The following is an 11,480-nucleotide window of genomic DNA, read 5'->3' as shown; positions in this document are numbered from 1 at the left end:
TATGCAAAAGAGATGATGAAATTTTCTTATTGTGTGTGACATGATTTGTTCAATAGAATGGCGGATGATGATAATGAAATATATTTGATGGTGAAATTTGGTACTCTAGATGATATGTGTGCATATGTAGAAGAAAGAAATGATGTGGTTATGTTTGAGAAGAATGGTGTTTTCATATGGAATAAACTTGGAGAAGGAAATTGTTTGATATTGTTCATGTATTCATAGATGTTTGTGAAATTTTTTTGTAGGATGGCGGATGGTGATGGACCTTGGTATGACGGATTAATCGATGAGTGGGATAAGGAGCATCGTGCTCGTGCCATTGAAAATGGACAGGTAAGAAGCAAGACTGGGTCAATTTTCGTTGTTTCTCATTTGTGTTCTTGTATTGATTATTAAAACATCACTTTATTTGCAGGTTGTAGTTGCTATGCGCATGAGGGGTCATTCCGCTGATGACTTTGATTACGACCCGCGGTATGAGCCTTACATTCGGAGATTGGGTCTTCTCCCATTCGTGTTGCAGTTTAAGCGACGCGCTCCGCCGGTGAACCACGCGGCGCTGACCGCACTTGTGGATCGTTGGAGGCCGGAGACTCACTCCTTCCACCTTCCATGTGGGGAGATGACGATGACCCTACAGGACATGGCTATGATAAGCGGCCTTCCTATCAATGGACAAGCTGTTACCGGTCGTGTCAGCGTGGGTAATTGGCGAGAACGGACTGCCGATTTAATTGGCGTTCAGCCCGAGGGCCCTCAGGAAGGCAAGGCCGATACAGCGAAAGTGAGGCATTCTTGGCTAAAACTGGTCAGAGGAAACACCAACCCGTGCCCTCAGGATGCCAATGACGTGGTTGTGCAGCAGTACGCGCAGGCCTATCTTTGGTATGTACTAACCAAGGTAGTCTTCTCAGATGCAACCGGGAACTCAGCCCTCTGGATGTTCTTGGAGCCACTTAATAACTGGGATACCCAGTATAGCTGGGGTTCGGCCGCACTAGCATACTTGTATCGTCAGGTAAGAGATATTTGCAACCAATTATTTTGCATTTGTCATGCGCCTCCATATCTAACATGTTTGTTTGATTGCAGCTTGACTTGGCGTGTCGGAGGAAGGGAGGTACATCCTCATTGTCTAGGTTTGTTTGGAGCCTATCCGTGTGGATGTGGGAGCGGATCCCGGTTGGACGGCCCGATTTGAAGAACCCCCTCATGGAAAACCCACGGGGTAATCATGACGGGTTGCATGATGATGATCCATATCGGCGCCCTACGCTTGCTTACTATTGGGAACAAGTGACAGTGTACACAGGAAGCTCGCATGTGCGATACAAGTGCTATATGAACGAGCTGGACACCTTGACTGCTGAGCAGGTTATGAGAAGTTCGATGAGATAAAATTTAGTCAAGAATGAAACTTATGTATGTAGCTAACAATGTATCTCTTTGTTTTGCAGGTACATTGTTTACCTTATGTGGAAGATTGTGACTTTGATCTTAATGAGATGTGCACGCGTGATAGCCATCTTTGGCGGGCGAGGTGCCCAATGATATGCTTCTTCGCAGTCGAGTGGCACTTTGTAGACCGTGTGGCAAGACAATTTGGAAAAAGACAAGGTATTCCAATTGAGGAGAGCAAGGAGGAAATGCTATCTCTGCATCGGTAAGCAAGCATGCCTTGAGTATGTAGTAGAGCATTGAATAAGTCAGTGTTTGCTAATGCTTTGTCCCGTGCATCATTTGTAGGTTCGATCGAAGGAACAATCAGGATATATCGGATTGGGCAAACAAACACCGTGCGTGGATAGAAATTTGGAATCAAAGAGACACGTTAGTGCAATCAGAGAATAGACCTCACAATCAGTCAGCATATCAGAAGTATCAAGTGTGGTATGCGGATCGTTACCGGTTAAAGCTGAAGCCAGGTTGGACTCACGAGGAGTGGTCGGAGTTGGTGTCTGAAGACCCGGAGACTACAGAAGGTTATCATACCTTCAACACGGCTGTGAGAGACACCAGAGGGGCTCATGTTGACTACGCACCGATGCATGACGAAATGGTAGTCTGTTTGACCTATTCTAACATACTTGCATCATGTTGTCTTTCTTTCAAATACATAAGTTTGGTGTGCTCATGAATTGCAGGGCAGAGAGTTGCTTATGTGCGTCAACGATGCCAATGTTGCACTGAGTCATCCACCTGGTGGTGCATTATCTGAGAGGACTCTTAGGAGCACGATGGAGGTTAGTCGCAATATATTATAAAAGTTTTTTTCGCGGATTAGTTATTTGCATCTCATATCATAGCATATTTTGTGTTGTCGCAGAAGTTCAAGAAGCGGTTCCATAAGATGGCAGCTATGCTTTCTTGCCATGGTGCTAAGTCCAGTGACGTGTATGCACCAGGTAGCCGCGCCGCCAGAGCTAATAAACGGCGTTATGTCCAGAACGAAGAGGACATAGAGGAGGAGGTCAATGAAGAGGAGCCAGCACATCAAGAGGAGCCAACACATCATGATGAGCATGAGTATGATGCAACACATCAAGAGGATCATGAGTATGATGTTGATGCTCCACAACCATCACAGGTTACACAACCGACACAAGGCAATGCCCGCTCTAGAAAAGGCAAAGCAATAGCTAAGACACCGGGCCAGAAAGGTAGAAAGAAGATATGGAACACTGAATTCCATAGTCCGGAGTATCCTCATCAATTTATGCCTGCAGGAATGCAAAGATATAAGTCGAACATTGATGCAGAGGCGGAGGAGGCTAGCGAAGAGGAGGAGCATGAGGCTAGCAAAGAGGAGGAGCATACACTTGAAGATATCGTGAAGAGAGGAAGGAAGAAGTGAGCTTGTTGTAGTTTGTTTCAATGAGCTTGTTCTAGTTTGTTTCGACGAACCTGGTGTAGTCTCTTTCCATGAACTTGTTGTCGTTTCTTTCCATGAACTTGTTGCCGTTCGAATTAAGTTGTACCGGATTCGTGAAGTTGCTATGAATGTTTGACATGAATGATGTGATTTATGTTAATTGTTGTTTCCTGTGATTTAGTCATTTATATGAATGTTTGACATGAATGATGAAATCTGTACTTAGTCATCTATATGCATAGGGAGCCAGACGCCAGGGTCCTTGGCGTCTGGCTGTAAGTCAGGGGACCAGACGCCAGGGTCCTTAGCGTCTGGCTGTAAGTCAGGCGACCAAACGCCAGGGTCCTTGGCGTCTGGCAGTCTACTGACACCAGAAACAGGGTAAAGCAGGGGAGCCAGACGCCAGGGTCCTTGGCGTCTGGTCCTAGTGCAGACAATACTTGCTTTTTCACTTGTAGTTTTGTCTTTTCACTTGTAGTTTCGAATAACATACATACATAAGCATTTCATAGTCTTTCATAACACTATAGTTGACAAATGACAAACATAGTTCAAATTACAAACTTAGTTCATGACCACGATGGTCTACGATACAATGTCTCGAATGACATAGCAAATTACAAACATAGTTCAAATTACACAAATAGTCTCGAATGACATAAGTAGTTCATGACCACGATGGTTGAAACGACATGAACATCACATATAACTCAGTTTCCTGTAGCAATGCAAGTCAACAACCCTTTTCCATTTCCATTCTTCCAGCATTTCTTGAATCTTGTCATCATCAGTTATGTCAACCAATTTTCTTTCCCCGGGGCCATCTGACTTCCTCCTGCTGACGTAGTACACAAAATCCTCTTCCTTCAACCCTTGCTTCAACATGAATTTAGTCTTCAAGCAATCAAAAGTGAGGTCCACTTGACTAACTTGCACAATACATGGAGACAAGCCATGCACATGAACAACAGGGCTAAGCAACCACTGAGTTTCGTTAGCCATCTACAGCACACAAATCTCTTAGTAGCTAACCTATGATACATTAAACCACGAGGAAAACAAACTAGGGTTTTCACAAAAGTATGATAAATTAAACCAACCAAAAAATGGGGGTGGAGTTGATTTACCTTCTAGTCTCGAAATCCTGAAGATCCAACGGTGAAACCGGACCGATTTGTGAGAGATCTGAGGGGGGGGGGTTAGGGTGCTGGACGAGGGAGTGACGTTGGCAGGGCTAGAGGTGAGAGTGGGTGGATATGAGTGAAATGAGAGGGGTAGAGGTGGAGATGAATGGATGAGAGGGGTAGAGGTGGGCCCAAAATCTTATCCACTCGAATCTTATCCATTAGACAAGAATGCTTTCTGGACACCAGACGCCAGGGACCTTGGCGTCTGGGTGTCCATCAGACACACCAGACGGCCTGTCTGGTCACCTGCGTGAGCAAAGCACGCCAGACGCCAGGGTCCTGGCGTCTGGATCTGGGAGGCAGACGCCAGTGACCTTGGCGTCTGGGTGTCCATCAGACACACCAGACGGCCTGTCTGGTCACCTGCGTGAGCAAAGCAAGCCAGACGCCAGGGACCCTGGCGTCTGGGTGTGGGAGGCAGACGCCAGGGACCTTGGCGTCTGGGTGTCCATCAGACACACCAGACGGCCTGTCTGGTCACCTGCGTGAGCAAAGCAAGCCAGACGCCAGGGACCCTGGCGTCTGGATCTGGGAGGCAGACGCCATGCACCCTGGCGTCTGGGTGTGGGCCTGGTGTTTTTGCACACAGCTTGTTAAAGTTTTTGCTTAGCAACAACTAGCAAACACTGTTAAATATGAACAAAGCATGCTACTCTCAACCAAAAATATGAACAAAGCATATCAACTAGTCTCGAATGACGAACATAGTTTGCACATAATCTCAAATAGTCTCGAATGACAGAAATAGTTCATGACCACACAAGGTCTCGAATAATAAGTTCATACATTAAACAAAGTCTCGACAGTTCATCATCGACGCCGGTGCCTTTCCATTTGTCTACTGAGTAGTCCGGGGCCACTTTCCCTTCTTGTCACGTGCCTCGTCCTCCTCTCGTGCATCGCGAGCCCTTGCAAGTTTGCTTGCCCTCTCTTCTTGACGAGCCGCCTTCTCTTTGCGTGCCCTCTCTTGCTCACGCTTCTTGCGCTCACGAGCCTCCTTCTCACGACGCTCCCGCTCCAATCCCCGTGCATAGGACTCCTCGAATAGGCGCTGCCTCCGTAACCAATCTGCACGTTGGTCCTCTTGGATATCTTTTGGTACCTCGTGATCTATCCAAGTGAAGTACTTGCAAAGTGGAGGAGGGGACTACATATAAACCATGATTTTGTTAGACATATGAGTGACAACTTGTTGATGTTTTTTATATGTACACCTAACATACCGGTGGTATGTCATATGCGTTAGTTGGCCTTCGACGATCATGTGCATAGTTGGGACACACGAAAAACCTTCTACCTTCTGTCCATGACTTGTTGCGGTCAGTGGACACCTTCAGCTTGCAAACATCACCACACCAACATGGTGGTGTGGGCACATCCTTCTCCTTCTTCTTGTCCAAACTGGCCTCCAACCACGTCTTCGGCATGTCCTCTTGGTCCGCGCACGGTGGCCTCGTCCTGGAACCGGATGAAGCCATGCCTACAAAAAGAACAATTGTTAGCACAAGACATTAAGAGAGCAAATGCATAAATGCTAGGAATTGTATGAACAAATAATATACCATTATTATTAGATCAACCATCTGGATTAAACAAATAACCGAAGGCCGATCCATTATCAACCATTCCTCTACGACCACCTCTAGCACTTGTGCTTCCTCTTCGACCACGACCACCTCTAGCACTTGTGGCTGCTCGACCACCACCTCTAGCACTTGTGCTAGCTCGACCACCACCTCTAGCACTTGTGCTCCCTCTACGAACACTAGCACCTCTAGCACTTGTGCTCCCTCTACGACCACCACTACCACCTCTGACGCTCGTTCTTCCTCGACCACCACCACCGTCACCTCTTCCACCTCTTTCACCATCGGTGCCGCCTCCACGACTTGTTTTTCTTTTTTTGGTTTTCTTTTTTTTGCATGTCCGCTCATTGTGTCCCCCTTCACCGCACACCCCACAGTTGATAATGTCAGGAGCCTCCATGAAATGACCGCTACCAAATTGTTTCATGCCAGTGTATCCAGCCAGGTCATCCATATCACCCCTGAACCTCTTAGTTCTCCTTCTACCCTTCGTCTCCACCTTCAGAAGAGGGTCTGGCCTAATATGAGGGCCATGGTACTCAGGCCACTGTGATTGGTCCAAGAAAGGGTGAAATCTTGGCGCCCATGTCAACCTAGTAGCTTCCACATGGAACTCTTGCATCCTCACGGTTTTTCCATCATTAACATGTATGTTTCTCGCCTTCGCCGCCGTTATCAAATGCGAGCATGGCCAATGATACTTACTAGGCCTCTCGCACTGGCACCACCGAGTCTTCAGTTTCACCTCAAATGCAGCACCACCATATTGTCTACCATCTCGTGTTGTGCCACCTGGCTCATCAATTTGATAGATCATTTCAAGTCTATCGAATACGATAACTTGTTGTCGTGAAGACTTGCTTGCTTGTAACTGCAACCATTCATCAACCTTTTCCGGATAATCCTTTTTTTCACCTATCCATTTTGCAGTCTCTTCAGAATGCCTCTGAAAGTACTCATTAAGCTTGAAGAAGGTGTACTCCACTATTGCAGTCACCGGCAAAGCACGAGCACCCTTCAACACATTGTTGAAACATTCTACGAGATTGCTCGTCATGTCGCCATATCGCCAACCACCATCGTCATGAGCGCGTGCCCACTTGTGCTTCTCACTTAAATTCCTAGTTAAGAAGTCTTTTCCCCCTTCGTTCACCGCTGCAAAGAGTTTGTTGTACCGAGCATCGAAACCTTGGGTGGTGAAGGCCACACATACATGGGTAAGGTCTTTGCTGAGCTCCTTGCTCTTACATGCCCGGTAAAAGTTGGCCACGAAATGCCTCATGCACCATCTGTGGTGAAGCTTTGGAAATCCTGGAATAACAATGTCCATTGCCTTGAGTATGCCATGATGTCGGTCCGATATGATGCATACCTCCCTAGCCCCAATCACGTTGTGCCTAACATGACCCATGAACCACTCCCAGTTGTCTTGGTGCTCGGAAGGCACCAAAGCAAATGCACATGGCAACACGTTGTCGTTTGATGAGTGCGCCATTGCTACCATTAGTGTGCCCTTATATCTACCGGTCAAGAACGTGCCATCTATAGACAAGACCGGACGACAATGCTGAAACGCCTCCACACATTGTCCATAACTCCAGAAGGCACGGTGGAACACTCCCTCGTGATCCTCGACCACATGAAACATGCCCGGGTTCCTATGTGCAATGGCGGCCAACAACCTTGGGAGCTGGTTGTATGCTTCTTCATAACCACCGTACAACATCCTAATAGCATTTGCCTTTGCCTTCCATGCCTTCCCATACTTGACTTCATAACCAAATTGTTTTTTCACCGTCCGCATGAGAAACCTCACTTTCACAGTGGGATCAAAGGCTATGTCTTTCATCCATTTGTATCCAAGATACTCAGATGTGAGTTGACGGTGTGTCTTTCTAAGTCGTTTCGATGGCGGTTTGCATCTATGAGTGGTATCACAACTTGTTAACACCCATTCTTCGGTTTCTTTAAGCTTTCTTGCACGAACCTTCCATGTGCATTCCTTTTGCTCACACACCACGGTGTAACGCAATTTCATGTCGGAGTGCTCAACATAAATTGGCCTATGGTTTCGAATGGCATAGTCAGCCAACCAAAACTTCAGCATAGGCAAGCTCAGAAACTTCAATCCTTTCTTCAAATAAGCATTCTCGTCCTCATTCTCCACCCTTGGTTCTCCTGGATCCGGGCATGGTGTTGGCTCAATCGCCGTCATTCTCATTCCACCGTCAACAACAGCTTTATGGGCAAGGCCGAGATCTTTAAATAAGTGAGTTCTTTTTTGTAAGCCCGTCAGCTCAAAGTGGATTTGGTTCTCCTCCTTTGTGAATCCATCCTCGTCCAACTGTTCAACTGGACCCTCGTCATCCGAGTCATACGCATATTGACGCCTAAAAGGCAAGTCACGATCCATGTCCTTTTGCGCTATGTACACATCCAAGTCACCAACATCATTGCCATGAAACCCTTCCTCTTGCTCTTCGTCGTCATCATAAGCATCTTCATCCTCTTGAATTACTCCGTCACTAGCAATCACCTCAACTTCATTTGCTTGGCTAGTTGGTGGTTGGCTAGAAGCATTGGGGGCATACAACTCAACCTCATTTGCTTGGCTAGTTGGTGGTTGGCTAGAAGCATTGGGGGCATACAACTCAACCTCATTTGCTTTGATAGTTGGTACACGGGGACATGGTGGGGGATAAACATTGGGGGCATCAACCACAACCCTATGCTCAACAAGTGGCACCATTGTCCTCTCGCTCATGTCATCCATTGGGGAAGAGACATGCCGGTTCAAATCAAAGGTAAACCGAGGAGATTCAGTGGTGGCAAACAATTCAAGTGACTTGTCTTCCGATTGGGATACTTTTTCCTTGTATACATCCCAATGCAAATCCGAGGTGATAGGCATACTTTTCAAGCGAGATTTGGCTCCAACTCCAACATCATACCTTCCTATTAACTTAACATCAACATTGGTGTCCATCCACTTCAAGACTTGTCTCACTTTTGCAACAACATCCTCATAGCTAGGGCTTCTATCAAAAACCAATGGTTCCTCACCCGTGTCGGCATTGTTACTCAAGAATGCCTCCTTGTCAATGTAATGAACATTAACAAGTCTCTCCATCTAAAAATTACATGAATGCATTTAAGACCTCAATGAGAATTGGTGTTTATCCAAATACATCTTATTATATCCAAATCATATCAACACTAAATTATTGGCGATGTCCACAAAAGTATCACTAATCACTAATTAACACACTAAGCAAAGTTAACCCTAATCACTAACTAACCCTAACCCCCAATCTTTCTACTCAACAAACATATATTCCTACTACACACCATGCATAGCACTATATTATCAAAGTTAACCAAGCCATTCACACTAACATAAGGGGGAGAAAACATGAACTAGGGTTCCACCAACATGTATAAAATGCAACCAAAAGGACAAGACTTAACAAAAAATAATTGGATGATTTGGGAGAGATTAACAAGAGCAACAAAGTGATGGAAAGATCCACCTAAGGGATGTACCTTTTGGAGAGGATTTGAGGGGGAGCTTGAGGGGTGAGAGAGAGTGGGGAGGCAGCAGCTCTTCTTCAAGCTCGGGCTGGATTGGGGAAAGTGTGTGGGGTGGGACCCACACACTCTCCCGGTGGGGTTATCCACTTACCGGGGCCAGACGCCACGGTCCCTGGCGTCTGGCCCCTTTGCCACGTCAGCAGGTCAACGGGCAGGCGGGCAGTGCGGGCCAGGGGCCAGACGCCAGGGACCCCGGCGTCTGCTTCGTAACCCAGACGCCAGGGACCTTGGCGTCACCGAAAAAGGTCAGAAACGAAATTTTTTTCGGAACGAGGTCAAATCGGGATTTAGTTTGCCTTAAGGGTCAGAACAGTAATTTTGTCCAGGTGCGGGCGGGTCTGGTGGATGGGTGGGAGTAGTGGTGGTAGGTGGGAGAGGCGCGGGGGAAGCGCTGGCGGGTGCCCGATCGACGTGAACAGCTCCTGCGAGGACTCCTGTGCTGACCTGGTCCATCACCTAACAGTCAGCATATATAGTACTACCTCCGTCCGAAAATATTGTGAAGTAGGAGACAGAGTGGAGCAGTAGGATGAGCCAGCCTGAGGCAATCCATCCCGTAGAAGGTTGCTGGAGGGCACGCATCTTGGGCCTGCAATTTTATGGAATGCATATATATTACGCAAGGCTATATATCTTTGAGAAGGCAAAGGTGGTCGGCATGAGCTAATTTACCTTTCTGTTTATTTGAAGGTGGGAATATCAATCACACTTTAACCAATTTCCTTCCAACGGATATGCGCAATCTTTGGCCAACTTTCTCCATCACGTGCTTGGCAGCTCTCCTTGAGAACTCACAGCCCCGTACGCGTATGTGCTGAAGGGAGGATGGCAGATCTGGTAAAGATAATATGTTGGGGCAGGCACCGATTTCCGGATACTTTAGATTGGAGAAGCACTTCATATTTGTTGGCAGGGAAATTATTTGACAATGAAAGAATTTCAGGCTCGTGACAGATGTGACGTTTGAGTTTTCTTCAAAGGAAATGGGTTCCTTGCATCCTTGAACAGAGAGAACTGCTGGAACAGATGTCAAACCCTCAGCTGAGAGCATACTGCAGGACTGCTAACATGGAGTGAGTACTGGACTTGAAACTGCAAGACACACTCCGGGGTGAGTTTCGGAACATCAATCAAATGTACGTGGTGAAGTTGGAGGGAAGACAATCCTTCGAGCATACATAAATCTGGCAAGTGCTGCAGTGAGAATGTTTTGATGGAGGTGAGACTACCAAAAGACAAACATGAGGTGATTCTGCAATTGGTTATGCTAATGTCATCCATGTAATCCCAGTCAATACAGAGAAAGTCAGCTGCAAGCACACAATTGTCTAATGTCTATAGAGAGGCTATCAAGTGATAAAGGCAAACATTCGGCCCCACGTGCCAACTCTAAAGAAGGGCATGAAAGCAATCCAACATCTGAAAGAGAGGTAGCAGCTCGTATGCCCCACAATGACCTGAGACACCAGCAATATTCGATGGACAAGGACTCGAGATTTGTCAAATGTTGGAGGACCTATTCCGAAGGAAGTGTAGTTAAAGTCATAATATTTTGTAAGAGCAAATTTTCGTGTGAAGCCAGACCATCAAGGCAAATAGCTAAAGCTCCATCTGTAATACTGCATGAAGAAAGAGAAAGTTCGCGAAGTCCTGATGGTAGGTCCAGTGGCATCCCAATGCTCCTTCCATACGCGAGTCTCATCCTCTGCTCGTGACAATATGTCCATGCCTTGATGATATACTCTTTTACTAATACTCCGTCTTTCTCTCTTTCAAGAGCACTTTCAAAGTTTTGAATATGGGACACATCAGCACGCATCAACACCATTAGCTGCGTCAGAAATGAATGTTCTGATGAGAGTGTACTTCTAATATCTGAATCTGAATCAGCCTCCCAGATAAAAGCAAGTTGTGATGCCAAGTGGTCTGTCCTCATCATATTCTCTTTCTGATCATAACATTCCCTCCCCCCCCCTCTCCAACCCGAATCCAGGAGACCTGCGCCGATTTGGTGAGATTGATCTCACCAATCCCGCAGGCGGTGCTCATGGCGACGGTGGCTCCGGGGTGGGTGGACCGGGCGAAGAGGATCCGTGCCGCCGTAGCAGCGTGGATCTGCCGGGTCCAGGAGCACAAGGCAGTGGATCGGGCGGTGGTGGCGGCGATAGATCCGGATACGAAGGCCGCGGCTACAAGGTTTGCAGATGTTTGCCGCACGAGGGCTGAAGAAGAACAGAG

General features: G+C 46.9%; 2 protein-coding genes across 2 annotated transcripts; one reads left to right on the top strand and one right to left on the bottom strand.

The window, feature by feature from the left end:
- Positions 1–1,421, top strand: LOC123084530 (protein MAIN-LIKE 2-like). Its single transcript, XM_044506083.1, has 4 exons — positions 1–339; positions 422–1,024; positions 1,099–1,126; positions 1,381–1,421. Exons 1-4 carry the CDS (start codon positions 229–231, stop codon positions 1,419–1,421), a joined length of 783 nt encoding a protein of 260 aa, XP_044362018.1. The 5' UTR covers positions 1–228.
- Positions 1,422–4,762: 3,341 nt separating this feature from the next.
- On the bottom strand, positions 4,763–9,283 carry LOC123083566 (U1 small nuclear ribonucleoprotein 70 kDa-like). Its single transcript, XM_044505581.1, has 3 exons — positions 9,195–9,283; positions 5,289–5,545; positions 4,763–5,212 (listed from the first exon to the last, which is right to left on the bottom strand). Exons 2-3 carry the CDS (start codon positions 5,541–5,543, stop codon positions 4,904–4,906), a joined length of 564 nt encoding a protein of 187 aa, XP_044361516.1. The 5' UTR covers positions 5,544–5,545; positions 9,195–9,283; the 3' UTR covers positions 4,763–4,903.
- Positions 9,284–11,480: the final 2,197 nt, after the last annotated feature.

This window comes from Triticum aestivum, chromosome 4A, assembly GCF_018294505.1.
Source record: "Triticum aestivum cultivar Chinese Spring chromosome 4A, IWGSC CS RefSeq v2.1, whole genome shotgun sequence".
NCBI lineage: Eukaryota > Viridiplantae > Streptophyta > Magnoliopsida > Poales > Poaceae > Triticum > Triticum aestivum.
This window is presented reverse-complemented; position numbering and strand designations above follow the sequence as displayed.